At 44.1% G+C, this 19,514-nt stretch overlaps 1 protein-coding gene across 2 annotated transcripts; it reads left to right on the top strand.

Moving 5' to 3' along the window:
- Positions 1–2,762: 2,762 nt before the first annotated feature.
- On the top strand, positions 2,763–17,805 carry SAG (S-antigen visual arrestin). 2 transcript variants are annotated; one of them, XM_063408068.1, is made up of 15 exons: positions 2,763–3,094; positions 3,663–3,723; positions 3,811–3,855; positions 4,141–4,334; positions 5,052–5,111; positions 6,213–6,280; positions 6,468–6,603; positions 6,911–6,995; positions 8,015–8,087; positions 9,110–9,247; positions 9,542–9,619; positions 10,493–10,516; positions 10,931–10,995; positions 16,047–16,056; positions 16,705–17,805. In XM_063408068.1, exons 1-15 carry the CDS (start codon positions 2,996–2,998, stop codon positions 16,796–16,798), a joined length of 1,230 nt encoding a protein of 409 aa, XP_063264138.1. In that variant the 5' UTR covers positions 2,763–2,995; the 3' UTR covers positions 16,799–17,805. The 2 variants fall into 2 exon arrangements, with proteins under 2 accessions (XP_063264138.1, XP_063264137.1); XM_063408067.1 differs by lacking the exons at positions 2,763–3,094; positions 3,663–3,723; positions 3,811–3,855; positions 16,047–16,056 and having other exon boundaries at positions 3,919–4,334.
- Positions 17,806–19,514: the final 1,709 nt, after the last annotated feature.

Here is a 19,514-nt window from a genome sequence, read left to right on the forward strand (position 1 = left end):
ACAGATCCTACCCAAAGGGCTTTGTTAGGCCCATTGGTGCTGTTATGAAGCCAGTTAATAGTGCTGAAGGATAACAGCCAGCTAGCTAAGTCCTTAAGCATTTTAGATTAAAGTTCCTTAGCACCAAGGTATGTAAGAAATTCTAGTGACCAATTCTAGCTTTTCTTTTTTCCCTATATTTTGATTACTTCTATTGCCTTCTTTTCTGCTGCAGCCTGCAGAGGGAGGAAGAGCAGATGAGGTGCAGTGCAGAGGTGGCTGTGGCAATTTTGCTGCCAGAGGTGGAGCTGCCCTTCAGGTGGATTTGGAGGTGGGTTGTGCATCTTTCTCTGGATTAAGGGTGCACTAGGAAGGTGTGTTACAGAGAAGCTGTAAGCTGATCCTTTCCAGGATGCCCTGAAGATGTTTGCAATGGTACATGTACCAACAGGAATGCTCGTCCTCTCCTGGAGAACTAACAAGCCTCAGTGGCTGCACCACAGACTTGTACAAAACCAACTTCCTCCCTTTTGTTTTTGCAAAGTGTGACTGAGTAGAACATCTCTGGGGTTTCTTCCTTACTTCATACAATAAGGACCTGACTTTCCTTCTGCAGCACAGGCATGTGTGAATTTCTGTGGTTCCAGCCTGGCTGGTTTGTGTTTGCCAGAGCTGATTAGACACAGTAGTGATTAAGCTCTCCAAATCATCCACCTCCAGTTAATAAAATGTTGCTGGAGCCCTGAAAGAGCTGAAGAGCATTGGTTCTGTGGATCTTTTTTTTTTTTCTTAGTAATTTGTGTAGCCTCAGCCACCATATTCAGGCAAATGTCAGTGATTGTGAAAAGCAAGCTTGATCTGTGACTGCGAGGTTGCTTGAGCTGGAGGGAGCTGTTGGGCTGGCAAGTGGACAGGATATCATGTGATCCTTGTAATCAAATGAACAGATGCAGCCAGAGGAAAGCTACAGCTGTTCCTGCAGCTCAGAAACCAAAAGTTAACACACAGTGTTGAGCAAAATACCAGGGCCAAAGTCACTGGTAGGGGGAAAGCTACTCTTGGAAGATTAAGGAACAGAAAAGCTGAAGTTAATTGAAATACCTGTGTTTCTTAAATCTGGGTGTTGTGCTTTTGTAAGTAAATTGAGGAGGGGATTGTAGAAGCCAGCAATGTATTATTTTGCATCAGTGTGTCAGTTGGATGCTGGTGAAGCAGTAATAGAAAAATTACTTAGTGATCATTAGAACAGTGCATTGTTCTCAGTGTTTGACAGTCCATCAAAATGGTGTTTTAGTAAGTTTTATAAAAATTCCCTTTTTCATAAATGGCTCTTGTGCAGTTTCTTACCAGGCTGGGTGTCTTGCAGCCCTAGGAAGGAGGAGATAGAGCTTTAGAATAAACTGCTTTCAGTAGCTGTCCTGTGCTACATAAGTCTGTAGTCTTTGCAAAACATGTGACCAGGACACTGTAGATCTCTTCACTGACTACCTGAGTGTCCTTGGTTAATGCCTTGTTGTTGCTGACTAAACCACTTCCCAGCTGAATCTTAGCCCAGGTACAATATTTGTTCTTGGAGAGGGATTAATTCTTGAAATCCTGGATGGACGAGACTAGAGAAGAGCTTTCAAATCCCCTACAAATTCTCTTCCTTGTTTGTGAAGAGGGCAGTAATTCCCTCTGGTAGATGTAAAGAAGCATAGGACACAGCTGCCTTGGAAAATTCATCTTCAATAACTTAGAAGTTCCCATCACTGTCCGTGGAAGCTCCTGTGCCATCTGGACCACAGTAAGGTATTTAATGTTATTTGCTGGTGTGTTTCTTTGAGACTACAGCATAAGTGTCATGTCTAGTCAGCTACAAATACTGGTCTGGGCTTGAAAAACCCACTTAATAAAAATAGAAATGCTTACATGTGTGTGGTCTGTTTCTAATGTCTGCCTTACATTTTTTTTCAGCTTTCTAAGAAGCCAAGTGTTTCCTTTTTCTGTGGTTTGTTGTCTGCAAGTACACCCTAGAAACTGTTTTACTCTTGAAGCAGTTTTAAAATGGGAAAGCAAGCAGAGAAATAGAGCAAGTTGCAAGGACAGTCATACTCCATCAGAGTTGGAGTCTCTAACACAGTGCTCTCATTCACACAGCTCTGATGGTGAGGAGTGTAAGGATAGGGTGGCAGCATCCTTTCCTGATGCTGATCCTCTGCTTCAGAATCTTACAGGGTTAAGGTTGCTCCTGGATCCTTGTCCAACAGCTGCCAAAAGCCTTTTTCCCTGTAAATGTGTCTAATTTTGGTGGTTCAATTCATACTGGTGACTTCCAGAGCCACCTTGAATCTTCTGTTAGCTGGGGAAGTGCTTCACCTTATTTTAAATTTGCTGTCTGATCATTAATGGGATGTTATTTTATGACTTAAAACAAAATGAAAAGCTAACCTCTCTGCTTTGTAGCACTTAGGTTTTCTGGACTTCTCTCTGGATATCTCTTGTGCCCCTGTGGTCTCCCCTTTCTCTTCTTCCTTTTTCTTCTTCTTTGCACTGCTTCTCTTCTTTCCCCCCCATTCTTTTTCCACCCTCCCCACTTTCCTCTCCCTCCTTATTTTTCTCCTGAAAAATTTTTATTCCATATGTTTTCTACCCCTCAGGTGCAAGCTGTTCCATACCTCCAAGTATAATTGTTGCATTTCTGGGCAGGTGGCTGGACTGTTCTGCCTTCTGGTGCATTCTAGTTTGACCTCAGTGCTCCTCTTCCCATAATGGATTGCACTGGGTTCTGGTTGAGGAAAATGCAGCAGGAGAGATGAGTTCTCATTTTGGGGTTGGTCTGACTCAGCAACACAAACCATCTTTGCAGCTTTTAGACAGAGCCACCATTTGGATGTGTGAAGGGTTCTGAAACAGCACAGGAGTACAGTGCTTTACCTACTGCTTTTGTCTCATCCACCCATTTTTCCCAGGCATCTGGGGCAGGACATTTTGGGACAGAAAAGCTTCACCCACAGTCACATCCCTGTCTTTGACCATGAGCTGCCCTGAGTCTCAGAAGTCCGGGGTTGGTGGGAAGAATGCTGATTCTCCTCAAAAACAAGTTGTCTTCAGAAAAAGCAGCCGTGACAAAGCTGTGAGTACGATAATAATGGGCTTATTTTGGTTTGGGTTTTACCTGTAGTCAGACTGGAGACTTATTAGAAAGCCCTTTCCTGTGCCCTTAATTTTTTTCTGAAGAAGGAGCATGAGCCATATTACCACTAAATTTGAGGGGATGACATAAACAGTTTTTAGGGCAAACTTTCCATGTGTTATAATACGAGAGGAAGGCAGCTCACCTCACTCTCCTCCTGGGTTGTACTTCTGCTGCTAAATGTTTAAAACAAAGCTGATTCATCGGCTTTCCAACCTGACAGCACCAAAAATCTTTAAATCTACAATTCTTTGTCCCATGCACAAGTATTTGTGTTGTACCTTTGGGAGCTGGTCTAGATCAGGTCTTCAGTTCTGATATCCAGAAGTATGTGAAAAATCATGTTGAGTCTGGTGGGGGTTGCATGTTTGCTGGAAAAAAAATAATATTCCATTTAAAATGGAATTGTTCTGATCTCTGCAAGATTTATAGCTCTCTGATGTGTGTGTCTCCCCTCAACAACCACAAACATTTTATAGTTCAACTGTGGTCATTCCTCTCCCCACAGCTGACCATCTACCTGGGAAAGCGGGACTTCATTGACAACATAGAGAATGTGGAACCTGTAGGTAAGTCCACAAGGTTTTGTGCTGCTCTTCCTGCTCTCAACCCTGTTTATCCTTTGTTAATCTTGATTTTTTTTCCCTTTCTTTCAGATGGTGTTGTATTGGTGGATCCTGCTATTATCAAGGGGAAAAAAGGTTTGAGGTTTTATGCAATGTATAGCTCAGAAATTGTTTGTCTTTCTGAGTGAGATGCTGAGGTAGAACCTTTTTATTCTTTGAAGGGTACAAATGTAACTCTCTTCCCCAGTGAATGGGTTTCTTACCAATGCGATGTCTGTTGTTACACATGGGATGGGTACTCAGTGGGTTTATGCAAGTGTTGAAATGAGTTTCCATGTCTCCCTGAGACAGATATCCTCATGCCAGCCTGGCTTCACTGCCATCCTGCTGCTGTTTCACCTGTCCTGTGCTTCTTCTCAGTGTTTGTGTCCCTCACCTGCGTGTTCCGCTACGGCCGGGAAGACATCGACGTGATTGGCCTCGCCTTCCGCCGGGACCTGTTCTTCTCCAGGGTCCAGGTGTACCCACCTGCTGACAAGCCAGAGTCCCTCACCCTCTTGCAGGAATCTCTGCTAAAGAAGCTGGGGAAAAATGCTTATCCCTTTTTCTTTACAGTAAGTGTCTCAGAAGAGCCTCTGATTCTCTTCTTGTCTGTACTTACCAGGCTGTTGAGGCCTCGTGATAGACTGAAGATGGGAATTGGTAGTGAATTCATGTTCTGCACATTCCAGTTTTGAGTAATAGGTGGTGTTACCAATGTTTTTTTTCCTTCTTGCAATCCTGAGAGGTAAAGTGCAAGAAGATGCTAACTGCAGTGATCACAGCACTGTGAGATGTCTTTTCTTTAAAAAGGCAAGGCACTTTGCAGTGGCTTTATGCTAGCAACAGCCCCATATATCCTTGCCTTTGTGTTCCTGAGGGGCTGGAATACATTTTACCATTGCCCTAGTGCCAAATCCTTTTCCTTTAAAAACTTTGTAGATAAATAAGGAGATGAAAAGGTCTTTACCAGATGTTGTCAGCAAATGTCAGCTGACTGCCAAATTCTAACAGGAAATCCTTCCAGTGTTGTCAGTCACACGTCTGTCTTAGTGTTCCTGAAGAAGATTCATGTTGTGCATGGACTTTTTTTTTTTCTTTCTTGACTTCTAAAGTAATTTTGGAAGAGAGGGATTTATTCATAGAAGGCAAGCATACTAGCCAGAATTTCAAAGGGTTACTGCATTACAGTGAGCGACCCCTTGTCTTCAGGACTGCTTTTGTGAGCAATATTTTACCTAAAACCTCTGTGTACTATTGCTTTGGGGCATTTCCTCTTCTTCCTCCCACAGTTTCCAGATTACCTGCCTTGCTCAGTCTGTCTGCAGCCTGCACCTCGTGATGTTGATAAGGTGAGGCCAGTGGAGATCCTTGTGCTTATCATGGCTAAGGAAAGTCAGATGGAAAAAAATCATGTGAATTTGTTTAGCTTGAGAGTAGGAGAAGGTGGTACTGATTTTACTGTGCTGTGCCACAGATGTCAAGAACTAAGGGCTGCATGTATGTGTCACAGAATTCAAGTTGAAATCCTCAAAATAAGAAAGGGAATCCAAACAAATAGTAGTGAGACTACAAAATTTGCAGTGCTGTAGCTTCTTTAAGACTGTCACATGATTTGTGGGTTGGCTGCACATAAAATGATTGTGGCTGTGAGGCTACATGAAAGAAAATGAGACTGAGTGCCTAAAATCTCACAGATTGCTATAAATAACATGTGTTTAAACCTGCCCTGAATTAAATGCATAGAAGAGCTGGCTTGTGTGTAAGTGTAAACAGAACAAAAACCCTGTAGTAAAAGTCACTAAATAATTATATGTTCTGGAAGTTTTCTGATACTGTTAAAAATATTCTTTTTGTACTTGACTGGATGCTTGTCTGGACAGCAGAACTGGGCAATCAGCCAGGCCAAGTGGGATGAGGGATTGTAGAATCCATTGCAAAAAGGATAATCTATGTTTTATGCCAGGGCATGATATTCTGGCAAAACTGTAGAGAATTAGTTGGGACTTGCACAGGTGCCCCACGATGCTATAAACCTATTAAAACAAAGCTTAGCTTGGCATAATCACTTCCATTCCTTAGATGCTGGTTTTGGCATTACAAAGCCAACTGAGAAATTCAGTTCAGAAACCCAGGGCGGGCCAGAGAGCATGGCACACTGGTCAATCTTATGATGTGACCTTTCCAGCACTGGCGTCACAGGAAGCCTTTCAGGAGCAGGGATGTCATCTTTCAGAGGCTGGGATTAAGCCTCCTTTATCAGAAGCACTGTAGAATGGGTGGATATGCCAACACCAGCTGTCAGAGATGTCTGTGCCAGTGGTGGGAGGCCAGAATAATTTGCAGCTGGCAGGAGTCTGCCAGTTTCTGGTGTTTATAAAGATACTGAAACATCTGGAGATGTTTCTGTCTTCTGATCCTGATTTCACAGCTGTCCTCTCTCTCTCTGGCAGACTTGTGGGGTGGACTTTGAGGTGAAAGCTTTCTCAACAGAAAATGTGGAAGAGAGAATTCATAGGAGGTAATAGGATAAGTCTCTCTTCAGCTTTGCCTTAAAGGGGATGGGTGGTCCAGTGATGCACCTTGGTTGGTTGTTCAGCTTTGCCACACCTTGTCAGTGACTTGTGGGCTGTGAGCACATGGGAATGCAGAACTCCTGCCTCTGCCAAGCACCAGGTGTCACTGTGTTGTCCTCTGCTGCTTCCCAGGAACTCTGCACGTCTGCTGATCCGTAAGGTGCAGTATGCTCCGGAGAAGCCGGGCCCCAAGCCTTGTGCAGAGACCACCTGGCAGTTCTTCATGTCCAACAAGCCCCTGCACCTGAAAGCTTGCCTCAGCAAAGAGGTGAGGGTTTGCTCTGGGGCTGGAGGCAGCAGGCCAATGGGCATTTTGCTGCTCTCTCAGCTGAGACTGACCTGTCCCGGCACTCAAGGGCTCTAATGTAATTTCTGTCAGTGGCTACTGCTGGGCATGGCTGAAACCCTGATACCAAACACATTTGAAGTCACTAAAGGAAGGGTCATGAATCACTGGGGGGAGGGATCATCTTCTCCTATCTGGCCTCTGTGAGGTGTAATCTGGGGGAACTGGAGGGGTTTAGGGCTTAAAAGAATTCTCCTAGCTGGATTTCTGAGCATCACATTCCTTCTAGATATACTACCATGGTGAGCCCATTCCAGTCACTGTCACCATCAACAACAGCACAGACAAAACAGTGAAGAAGATCAAAGTCCAGGGTATGTTTTTACTGTTGCTTGGGATTCTTTGAGTGCAATAGAAGTGTCTGGCTCCTGCAGTGGGCAATGCCAGGTGTGGGGAAAGTGGGGGAAATACACCCTTTTTGGGAGGTCCCTGGGAAGGGCTCCCTGTCAGTGTGATGCTCCTGTTAACTGTGAATGTGCCTAGGTCACATACAGCTTTGCCTGGCATTCCAGAGACCTGTGGCAGTGTGAGAAACAGCCACACTACCAGCAACAGTGTCATTTCTCCTGAGGAAGCTGAGGGCAGGGGCTGAGCTTCATTGCTGTGCCAGAGTTTTATATGTGACACTTCATGTTTTCATCCCACAAGCTGCAGGGCTGGGGAAGACAGTCAGAAAGACAAAGGATGGGAAAGAGAAAAGAAGGCAGGGAGGGAACAAAATGGCTGAGGCTCCTACAGGACTATAACAGTGAAAGCTGTTTCAGTGCCAGTCTGGCACTGTGATACTCAAATACTTTTAAGCTCTTTTTTATGCCTCTGTTAGGCTTAAAAAGACCTTGTTGGTCCCAGAGTCTCTCCCTTTCAGTGTTTCAGTCAAAATTACCCTGGGATTTTTGTGCAAGATTGGAGAATATAAGCTATTTGTTACCACAGGCTCTGTGCTGATGCTGTCTCCTGAATGCACATGCATGGGCTGTAGGCATACAAGAGATGTCAGGACCAGAGGTAAAAGCAGACCCAGACAGACAGGGAAGAGGGATATCTTTATAATGGAAAGGGACAATCCCAAGAGAAACTGTGGGTTATTGACTTTCTGCTGTCTCCAAATCAAGGCCAGGTTCCTTTCAGGGAAGACAGGCTTTGGACATTGGCGTGCTGTTGGTCTCTGTCCAGGTCAGGCTATCTGCCCTGGTGGTCCCTTCAGGCTCTAAATGGATGGGGTTTTCTGCTGTCTTCACCATGTTTCCCATTCCTGGGACTTGGGGTGGGGGCAACTGTGTTGTTTGTGGTGTGTGCACACATCTGAGTGTCCTCTTTCTTCTTCCTTCCTCAGTGGAGCAGGTGGCCAATGTGGTGCTGTACTCCAGTGACTTCTATACCAAAGTGGTGGCTGCTGAGGAAGCACAGTGAGTGAATGCTCCTGCTCCTTCACACCCTTTTAATTAGCCTCTACATCAGTAATGAGAGGTTCTCATAATTACAATCTGGAAGTCTCCTGCTGTTACAGTGCTCTCTCCTCTTACCTTGTGTGTGCCACACCACTCATACTCTTTAGATGCAGGAGGTCCCCTTTTTGCAGAGCAGTAGAGATCCTCAGGTTTTTAGGGATGTTGCAGAAGAGGTTTGAACAGTAATTACCTGCTAGACAAGCTTAGTGGTGGCGGCAGAAGATTCCCAGTTGCTGGAAATCTTTAAATAGAGATGCAACACTTTTCTGAAATGTGCTGCTGTTTGAGCAGAAGTCATGGACACTCTTGCTTGAGCAAGAGCATTTAATTTGGCTTCTTCTGGCCTGAGAAAGCCCACAGAAACCTTGGGTCTGTAGATGTTATGGAGAACCACTTGCTTTTTTTCACTGTACTGGCAGTGCAGCTCTGAACCTCACACTGTGAGGAGGGTGAGGCATACCCAGGTACTTTATATTTGTCTGGTGTTCTGTTCTGTAGCTTAAGGACACGTTTTCCATTCAGTATTGGTATTCTCAGCTAGGATTCATTTTGTCCACATTCAGAGCTGTGCAGGACAGAGGATGTGGCCTCAAGTTGCACTGGTGGAGATGTAGGTTGGATATTAGGAAAAATAGATGTGGCACCTGGGGACATGGTTCACTGTGGCCTTGGCAGTGTTGGGGTAATGGTTGGACTTGATAACATTAAAGGGCTTTTCCAACCTAAACTATTCTATTATTCTGTGGTTTTGACCTAGTGCCTTAATGTGAAATTAAGCATTTTCTATAAGTGCTTGTTTTTCTCTGCTGATTATAAAGGGAATTTTGCTGACTAGATTAGAGGTGGACACCTGTATTGTTGACAACTGAATTTGCACAGATAAATTCCTCTCCTTTTGGGCAGCTTTGTAATCTGTTTTGAAATTCTCCTTGTTGGTTGTGTAACAAACCACAGTGTATTACTTCCCTTCTTATTTTCAGGGAAAAGGTGCAGCCAAACAGCAGCCTGACCAGGACACTGACACTTCTGCCATTGCTTGCCAATAACCGGGAGACAAGGGAAATAGCTCTGGATGGAAAACTGAAGGATGAGGACACCAACTTGGCTTCTAGTACTATGTGAGTGGAGTTTTGAATGGTCCCAGCTAGTGGGAGAGTTGTAGAGAAGAGGGGAGGATGGAGGAGACACTTGCCTCAGGGCTTTGTAAAGTTGTGCCTGGCTGGATACATGTGACACCATTGGTAATGCCATGGTGTGCACTGCAGGTGAATGATGAGCACAGGTCTGGAGAGCTGTTGGCTGCCCCTGAGGCCTGCCTGCCACACCACTTTCAGGATGTTCCCCTAGTTCTTGCTCCAGGTGTGGTTGCTACAGTGCTGTGCCACCTCACACTGCTGTGTTTTCTCTGGCAGCATTAAGGATGGCATAGACAAGACAGTGATGGGGATTCTGGTTTCCTACAAGATCAAAGTGAAGCTCACTGTTCCAGGGTAAGTGTAAAACACTTTTTGTACATCTCCCTGGGGTTAAGGGAGGGGAGTGTGTTTATGCCCTTGACGGGTGAGGAGAGACCAGAACAGCCCACTCCAAGAGAAAGGGCACATGTTATAGGATATGAGGCTCCCTATAAAGCACAAATTGCCTGCAAAACAATCTTGGCCTGTCCACAGAACTTGTCCTGAGCCAAATGGTTTGTATTGCTCTCCTTTAGATACCATGTAACTTTATGGTTGAACCATGGGAACCTCTGGTTTGCATTTTTGTTTCAAAGCAGTAACTTATTTTGTGAGAGGTGAGGTGAAACTTTGTGTGAATCTTTATGTCGGCATTGCTGTTCTCCTAGAGCAGAAGGTGCAAGGACTCTCTCTGCCTGAGAGTCATAAATATTATAGCTCAGGTTCTGTACTCAGCCAGCTTTTGTGGGTACAGCTGATGTTATCAACATAAGCAGTGCAAAAAAGGACAAGGATAGTGACTCTCAGTTGATGCTAGTCACTGTTTACATTTGTATTTCATTCATCTGTCCTTTGTTCTAGTGTAAAAATGTATCAAAGATTTGCATAAAGCATGATAAAATGCCTGCTTTCTTCTGTGGTCGTCCACTTGCCTTTTGGCTCTTGGAAAAGGGGCCATGCCCAACACTTGGTCAGGAGTTCAAAAACTTAGACTCTTTCTCCATGGGAATGACATGGAAAAGTAAGACTACCTTTTTTAAAAACAAGTTCAGTTAAATTTGTGGCAAGTAGAGAACAGTACATGAGGAAAGTGATTTCAGTAATCCACCAATTAAACAGCATTTTCTGGAGCACCAGAATGGAAAGGCATTAAATATTCTTTGTTTTTCTCCTTGTTTTCTTTTGTAGCATTCTGGGAGACCTCACTTCCAGGTAAATGTCATCTTCCTTTTCAGACTATGCAGTCCTAGTTGTTAATTCCTCTTTTTAGTCTCTTTCTTACTGTCATCCCCACCTCCCTAAAAGTCACTGTCTCTTAAGCTGTTAGAAGCAAGTAGTTTGTTGTTCTGCTGTGAAAATGAAACTATTACAAAGATATATTTTGATTTTATATACATGCAAGTACATTCAGCACACAGTAAACCCAGTCTGTGAAAGTGGATATGCCTGGGATATTTGTGGAGAAATTGGAGCTTAACTTTTTTGAGAGGAAAATTATGATTAGAAAAATATGAAAGAACGGGTAAAGCTGGAGCTGAGGGTTCAGGCTGGCCTAAGGAGGAGGGAGGCTGAACCAGGCATGTGTGTGGAGCTGTGGATCTGATGCATTCTTTCTTCTCCCTAAAGTGAAGTGGGCACAGAGCTGCCATTTCGTCTCATGCACCCCAAACCTGAGGAGAAGAGCCCAGCAGGTGAGTTACACCTGGTTTGTGCCTTTGTTCATGAACAGGCTCTGGTGAGATCTCACCATTGTAAGGCTTAGAGGGATTTGTGCTCCAGGAAGCCTTCAGAGCCTAAAGGCTGCAGTGTGGAGTTGTTCTGTGTGTTTGTGTGTCTATTTATATATGTTTGTGTGTGTCTGTGTATCAACATCCAGGCGCTAAATAACAGAGAACAGGAATGCAAAGATGGAAGAAAATGGACAAGATGTTTCCTTTCACCTTTCATGTATAGAATCACAGCTCAGAGAACAGGGGGTTGAGGAAGCTCTGCACAGTTAAATCTCATGACTGCAGTGCAAAATATCCTACATGAAGCTGTCAGCAATTCCTAGCCAGATTGCATTATAAGTAAAAAAGAAAAATCTGACACAGAAAATACCTAACACACATGAGCATTGTACAAAGCCAAATACTTACAAGCAAAGTGAAGAGGTGATTAAACTATTCATGATTCTTGAGTCTCTGTTACCTTGATGTGGCCTTTGCCATGGTGTTTGTGATGTGGCCTTCTTGTTCAGTGGTTATCCAAGACAAACATCTCTTCAATGTTAGGTCTCTATGTGGAAGTGGAGGAACTCTATAGCAGTTAAAGAGCAAGCCTTACCCAGGCATCCTGAGGCTTGGGATCAGATACCAAAACCACAGGCTGTTAGGAGCATCCTCCCACTTGCTCAGGCCCTGGCTGGCTCTGTTCACCAGTGGTGAGCACCAGAGTTTGCAAGGTGCTCATCACTAAATCCTGTACAGCATCTGAAGCCTCTCTTGACCACCAGCCCTTTCCTGCTGGGGCTGTTACAGATGAGCCATCTTGTCCTCTCTTCTGTACTGGAACAAAGTTTAGTGGGCTTCAAAAAAAGCCATGGCTGCTTTTGTGCTCCTTATTCATTCTTTCTTTTTCTCTTTGTGCTCAAACTGACCTAAAGCTGCTGTTTCTAAGAATGTGAAACTGAAAAGAGACAGTGGAACCTTTGAGAAGAGTTATCCTGAGATAGATGCTTTGGTCTATACTGAAAGCATTAGAAAGGGATTACTCGAGTCCTTACTGTGTGAAATTGTTGGAGGAATCAAGTGTGAGCAATGAGAAGAGAGCTGGTGATCCACACCACATTCAGATGCTCTGGTTGGGAATCAGGCTTTGCTAATTATGGATGTGCTGGAGTGGGCAAAGGTAGCTTTTATCTCTCCTGTAACAGTTGCACTACAGGAAACTCATTTTCCCTTGGAAAGTCCCTGCTGTGAGCAGTGCCAGCACATTCTCTTGGCACAGAAGTGATGGGGCCTGGGGTGGCACTGGTGATCCCAGGAGTGTGGCTGCTGAGGGCCATCTAGTGCCTCTGGGTAGCTCAGGAGCTTTCATGCACACCAAGGAAAGCTTGAAAAAGTCTAACAAGGCTCATCCAGAGGTTTAGGCAACTGTAAAGAATTTTACATTTTTAGAGTGGTGTGATTTTTTTATGTGACTTTTTTTGGTGTTAAAAATGCCAACACCCCCTTTTTATTACTTCATACTTCTGCCAGGAGCATTTGTAATATGAGGAAAAATGGAAGTCAGGTAATTCTCCCTTCTAAGATCATTTCAAAGGAGGGGTGATGTACTGCTTTATATAGGACACTCAAAAGGATGTGGGCAGAAGACTTTACGAGGAAAATGGAGACCTGCAATATTTCTCAGATCGCTTCCCCCAGCACATCCTCTTACCAGAATCACAGCCCACATGTTGTTTGCTACATCAAAGTCTTCTAGGAGCTTGCTGTTGTAAGTGTCAGCTATGCTCCATGCATTTTGTACAGATGGAAATACCAGGTTTCTTATAAACTGAAAAAAATGCAGGTAATTTCAGGAGTTATCCCATAGGAAAGCCCTGTAAATGGTAAGCTCAGGAAATAAATGCTTTCTCTTGAAAAAAGATACTCTAACATAACAGAAAATTCCTCTGAAGTCTGAATAGCTGACTTGAAAACTGTGGTGGAATGTGATGTCTGAACTTATTACAGGGAATAAAACAGTTTCCCATATGAAGCTGGTAAACTTCAGCTTTATTGGTTGGTAGTTTTCCATGCACTGCTTCATCCCTTTTCCCAGTTGTGAGTTCAGGCTTTTTAATTTTTCTTCTACCACTTTAGCTCATGAGCTGTGAGAAACATAATGTGCTTCATTAGTGAAATACCATCTAATTTGTAATCAAGCAAATCCAGGCTTAAGTGCAGAGATGGAGCTTCAACTAACAGTTTTTAGACTCTCAAAGGTCCCAAAAGATGGAATTCTTCTTTGTTGGCTTGTTCAACAGCCTCTGCAGTGGGTGTAGGCAGAGGTGCATGCACAGGGAGTTTTGAGATCACTTCTTATCTTCTTTTTCTATTTCCTTTTGTTTTTACTGACGAGTCAGTAGTGACCAGTTTGCCTACTGCACCTTCCTGCTCACTTGACTGTCTTAAGGCACAGCTGGAAGAACAGAAAGAAGTCAGAGCAACCCCCTTATGGAGTTAAAGTTGGAGTGGGATGAAACAATGCCACATACTGTGATTTATTTTGCAGTGGGAGAGTATCATTTTATCTTGTCAAGGTGATTTATGGCAGAAGTGAAATGTGTAGCATCAATGCATTTCATCATGCAGGGCTCATTTGAGTACAGAGAACCTCAGAAACGTAAGCTTCCCAAGAACATGATGTAATTTTTCAGGGCCAAACTGGGGCAAGTGTGAGCAAGTGCTGTGTGCTGTGTTTCACAGCAGATGGCTTTGCCCTCTCTAGCTGTCTGTGAGCAAGCTCTGAAGCATTCATCTCTCAGTAAACAGCAGGTCTGTCACAGTGCATGGCTACTGCAGATTGCTTGATCTCTCTTCCCTGTGCCAGCAGGAGAGAGAAAAGAAGCAGCTTGCTACCCTTCCTTCTCTGTGTTTATTGCTTCCTTCTCTTGGTCTTCTGCTAGGCCAGGATTTGCATGTTTCATGTGTGCTGGTTTTGGGACTGTTTTTGGACCCATGTGGTTCACATGTGGTTATTTTTAGGCAAAGCAGCTCCTGTCACATTGGCAGCTGCCTGATCCGCCTGTTCACAAAAAATGTGTAGGGATCTGTTTCTTTTAAAGATACATTCAAACTGGGCTGTGTCTCTTCATGCTTCCAAGACCTTTCCTGGTCAGCAGTTAGCCCAGAAGTTCCTGCTGGGTTTTCCTCAAGGCTGTGGTCTCAGCATGAGTTCTTTGGTGTGGGGTTTTCCTGCCAATTTTCTGATGTTTTACGTTTTGTGGGCCGGCCTTTGTTTTGGCTTTCTTGGTCATTTATCTGCTCCTCAATTAAACTTGCACAAAAGACCTGTTTTCAAGAAACCCAGGAATGCTTTGTCCCTCTACCAGCAAAGCAATACTTTCCCTGTTTTGGTATTGTGACTTTCAGAAATTAGGAAATTTTAAAGCATTGAATGTCTTGGAAAATAACAAAACCTACTCTGTTTTTCTTTTCTTCCCCATCAAGTTAAGAGAGGTTGAAAGCAAGTTTATACTGAAAATTACCACATGCTATGACTTGAATTATATGGAATAATTTATGTGGCTGCTTAATAAAAGCTCCCAGAAAACCCTTGCCTGAGACAACGATGTTATTCTAGACCCTCATCAATCCCTCCTCCCATCCCAACCCTCAAAACAATTGCTGGAATGCTAATTAAAAGAAGCAAAAGTGTATCCATTTCCTGAGAATTTTTCAATATTATAATATTAAATAAGCCACAGGACAGCCAGAAAACTCTGGAGTGGACGTACGTCCTGCTAGGGTGCAATTGTAGCATGTTGGAGGATCTTGCTCAGCTTCACCCATATCATTGATATCACTGTTCCCATAGTAATGAAAGTACCTCCAAAAGGGGAAAGAGAGCAGACTAAAGAATAGAAATTGGAGAAAAAATGGAATGAGAATGATGCTTTATATGCTGGAAATTTTAGAAGTTCTAAATGTTTCATTTAAAATCCATTTCAATCAAGCATACATGCCCTGAGACTTTCCAGACTTCATCTTGGCTTCCGTCCTGGTCTGGAGAGATGCCACCAGGAGTGTCTCTACATGAGCCATCCTTTGAGGCATTTTGGCTGGAGCTGGCCCCCTTTGGCACACTTCTAATGCTGACTTTTGCAGCAGTGCTTGTTGCCCCTGATTGCAGTGTGTGTTGTGGATGGGAAATCTCCAGGTAGTGAGTTATCCAGTCACTGAAGTGCCCCAGATCCCTGCTGACTTCTGCAGAACAAGGGTGCTTTGCTCCCTGACCCAAAGCCATGAGAAGTAAGCCAGTGAAGTGACTATGCCATGCTAAAATAACTGTGAGAACAATAAAATCCCTGCAAATACAGTCTTTGCTTATTTTAGGCTGTGCTGAAACAGCTTTCAAGGAATCCTGCTAGTAAGCAGGATTTGTTATAATGTGGTTAGCAAAGAGCCAACTAAAGAAACACAAATGCCAAAGGTCTTGAAACCATTTTTAGGGCAAGATGAAATCAGGAGTGTTCCTCCAAAGGCCTTAACCCATCTGATGAGAGATCCCTGAGGTGTTTCTGTACTTTGACCTCTAATTTAAATACCTTCATGTTTATTGAATAAGAGCATCATCTTCTCATCAGCTGACTTCTTCAATCAGAATGGCAGAGCAATTAAAGCTGGCATCATGTCATGCAAGCACTGTCACCTTGGAGAGCAGGTGTGTGCATAGATGTCTCCCACAGCTGTGACCATGAGGAAGCAGAGATGGGAAAATTTGTCTTTGTTCCTCAGCCCTTCAGATAGCTTGGGCAGTGTTGCTGGAATGCTTTTCCATTCAGGAGATCAAGTTTTGCCTCATCAGGTGTAGATATGCACATTTTGAGATTTTCTGGAACTCTACTTGTACTGCTGCAAATCCTGCTTCCTGTCACTGCTCTGACTTGTCAGTTTATACATTTTTGCATTAAACATTTTGCAACTGTTTTAGCATCTGCTGTTCTGACTACCTGATGTGTCTCTTTTCCTCCTTTGCTGCATGCTCATGACTGCAGGGAAGGATGGGTAAGTTTCTTTTAGTATTTCACATTCTAGCTACACCTGTGCATTTACTCTTTTAAAAATTCCTTAAAACTGTCCAAAAATCCCCAGCTTAAAATCCGAAGTCAACAAGTTACTGTGGCCTGAGTAATGACTGCTCTGAGTTAAACAGCAGTGAGTGACACCATGTGAAGATAAATTAAGAGAGCATGTTTTGCCTAATAGCACAAATACACACAGAAGGGGACTGTGTTTGTGCCCTATAGCTGGAAGTGGTAGGTACTTAAGAGGTTTGATCATGTACCTCCATTTTAATATAGAAGGAACAAGAGTGAAATGTTTCACATTTTATTCCTGGACAAAGCCCCTTGCAGGCTCTAGGCTGTTCAGCTAGCTGATCAATATGTATCTGGAATGGACATGATTCAGTACAGATGAAAACATCCTCAGTTTGTGCCTTGACTTGTTCAATCAACTGCTTTTCATTTTAGCTAGAACAGCACCAGTGAAGATGGTGCCTTGTGGGAATGTGATCCAAATCCCTTTGGAGACAAAGGCAACACTACCAGTCTGCTGTGGGCTTCTCTTCTTCCTCCTATGTGTTACCTCTAGTCTACTGGTGCAAAAATAGGGTAACATCATTTTGAAAGACCTGTGTTTCTTTCATTACAGTGAAGCAGAGCTGGTATTTGAGGAGTTTGCTCGTCAGCAGCTAAAAAATACACCTGATGAAGAGGACAAGAATTCACCTTCAACTGATGAGTGATTAAAAGAACAGGCTGACAGAGGAGCTGTGTTGTTTGGCTTCAGTTACAAATGTAGGACCCGAGTTTCTAGTAATCTGCATGTTCTCAGTTTGTGCACGGTCTTCCAGGGATCAGCCCTGAGGTCAGTGGACATCAGGAATCTTTATTGCTTGTTACAAGATTCACCTCTGGAGGAATGTGGCAAACACAACACCTGGTTCCTGCTCAAGCTACCAGAGGAGGACAGGCCATCTGCCATGTCATGATTTCTGCTTTCAGGGCTGCCTAATAAAAAGGTTGGTTGCTTTCAGAATTGGTGAGAGCTTAAATAAGGGTTTATGCAGCCTGCCTGGACTTATTCAGTGTCAGAGTCTGTGACTTTGAAGTGCCAGTGAACCAAATCCTAGCCTGGAAGGCAGGCTTGCAGCCATGGGTGATTCATCAAAGCTTCTCAGCAGACTGTACAAACCTGATGTTATTTCCTTTTGGTTGCTTTTGTGTTGATGCTTTACCAAATTCAGCTAGTGGATTTTTTCAGTGCTTGCACTGTTCCCATGTGGCTTTTACATTCACTTTCTGTACCAGTAAATGTCTCACAAGTTGTCTCCCACAGCACAGACAATGCAAATACACAGTATTAGCTTTCTAGCAATGTGCTGAATAACCATGTTATTAAAGATGAGATAAATGTGCACTGTCCATGAATTGCTTAAAGCTCCTATATACAATGCCAAACAGAAATACAAGTCCAGACAGAGCCTGTATATAATCTAGTTTCCTGTAGGCAACTGCTTCAAAAGAGGGTGCAGGAAAATTAAGGAGGAAATTATTGCGCAGCCTTCCCTGAGAAGCCTTTCCCAACATCCATCTGCCAGCAGTTGCTGTATGCTCTAGGAAATGAGATTGCTTTCTGCAAACTTTGTTTTCTCTTGTTGATCTGGATATTCTCATTATTCATGTAAACGTTGGTTATTTTCCTGAATCACACTTATGTTTTTGCGGAAGTGAGTTGCATCAGCTAATTACATTTTGCATGTAAAACAACTGGTGTTTAATTTTTCTCATTTTTGCTTTAAATTAGCTTTTCAGTGTCCCTGGTTTAAATTCTCCTGGAAAATCTGAATGCAGGGTCCACACTTATTAATATAGGCTTACATTTCCCACCCTACATTCTGGAAAATAGAATTAAGGACTTCACACATATATCTGTTTGCTGCCGTAAACTGGTCTTGATTAAGATGCTGGAAGCAGTTAATTAAGACCACAGCTGACTCCAGGGTTCCACCAGTGCTCTCCCCTCATCCCCCTGTTCCTCAGTGCTGTCCATTAATCACAGGTGTCTCACCTTGAATTGCAAGAGGCACAAGGTTTGCTCTGCCCTGAGTGCTAAAGGAACCCAGCCAGTTCCAGGTGTTTGTGATCGGGATTATTTCTGTGTGGATTTAGCTTTGGGGGAGGGTCAGGCATTTGCACCTGGATATCTGGGAAGGCTTTTCCCTGGTATTTTTATTACTAATTTATTGGTGGCTTGAGAACACACAGAAGGTTGAAGGTAAGGTTGAACAAATTGCTGGTTGTGAATATGCTGGTTTTGGAGAGCGGGAGTTCAGATAATCCTTTAAAGATCTAAGGAAGGGGAACAGGGTTCCCCCTGTCTTACTTCAAAGTGTATCTTCCTCCACTAAGGTGTTTCCTTCAGTGTTTCTGGCTACTAGACCTGTAAGTGTGGGACCAGTAAACTCAGAGATTTTTTTTTTCCTTTTTAAAAAATTTCTCAACTTTGTGATGGGCCTCTGTCACTGCCTGACTTTCCTCTCAAATTCAGCTGAGGTGATGACTTCTGTAAGCTAAGTGTGACAAAATCACAGTGCACTCTCTCGCGCAGTGGGGAGGAAATGGTCGTTAAATGGTTATTAAATCTTTTCTTTTGTCTGGGTCTGGAAAAGCACTTTGAGACACCATTTGTTCAGCTCATGCTGGTCATTTGCTTAGAGAGCAGTGAGGACTTTCTGCTGGTTCCTGCAGGATAAGCTGGACTTTTCTCCTTCAGCCAGCAGATGCTGACTTCTGTCAGCAGGAAATAAGTCTCTAGCTAGAACTGTTTGCCTTCAATCTTCCCTTTCTTCTGGTTCTGGTGTGATGTTGATCTACCGAGTCACACCTGGGGCCTGCTCCTCCTGTTTACCACTGGGGGAGAGCAGATCCAATTTCCCGACTCCCCGTGGCTTTGATGTGGTGGGACTCTGTGGAGAGCTCGCCAGCTCCCGGAGAGGGATGCGCTCGGGGAGCGATGGCATCTCTGATCTGCTGTGTTTGAAGACAGCTTGGCGCAAATACATGGCAGGACAGGTTGTGACAGGCGCTTTCCGCTCGCACATCTCCGAGAGACCCCAGCGGGAGCACTGAGCTGCCGGTGCTGACAGTGTTGGAGAGGCCGCGGGGCCGGGCCGGGGCTGCTGCGGCCCCGGGCTCGGCGGGGGGAGCGGCCCGGCCCTCGCCCTCAGCGCCCCTGGGGTGCCTTCGGGGCGGGGGCTGCACGGCAGGTGCAGCCTGGGCGGTAGGGTGTGCTGGCAGCATTTATTAAATCCTGGGAACACGGGAGAGCTTCGGGAGGGACTGTCCAGGACTTGGTGGAGTCCTCGTCCGTGCAGGTATTCAAGGAACGACGGGACTTGGCACGCAGTGCTCTGGTCTGGTTCACAAGGTGCTGTTCGGTTATAGGTTGGACTCGATGAT

This window comes from Prinia subflava, chromosome 11, assembly GCF_021018805.1.
Source record: "Prinia subflava isolate CZ2003 ecotype Zambia chromosome 11, Cam_Psub_1.2, whole genome shotgun sequence".
NCBI classification, from domain to species: domain Eukaryota; kingdom Metazoa; phylum Chordata; class Aves; order Passeriformes; family Cisticolidae; genus Prinia; species Prinia subflava.

What these genes read in the sequence shown, in the direction of transcription:
- SAG (XM_063408068.1), top strand. Translation starts at nt 2,996, where the DNA reads ATGAGCTGCCCTGAGTCTCAGAAGTCCGGGGTTGGTGGGAAGAATGCT. An exon ending in AAAGCAGCCGTGACAAAGCT is followed by an intron (nt 3,095 to 3,662) that starts GTGAGTACGATA and finishes CTCTCCCCACAG; the next exon opens with CTGACCATCTACCTGGGAAA. An exon ending in AACTTGGCTTCTAGTACTAT is followed by an intron (nt 9,248 to 9,541) that starts GTGAGTGGAGTT and finishes TTTCTCTGGCAG; the next exon opens with CATTAAGGATGGCATAGACA.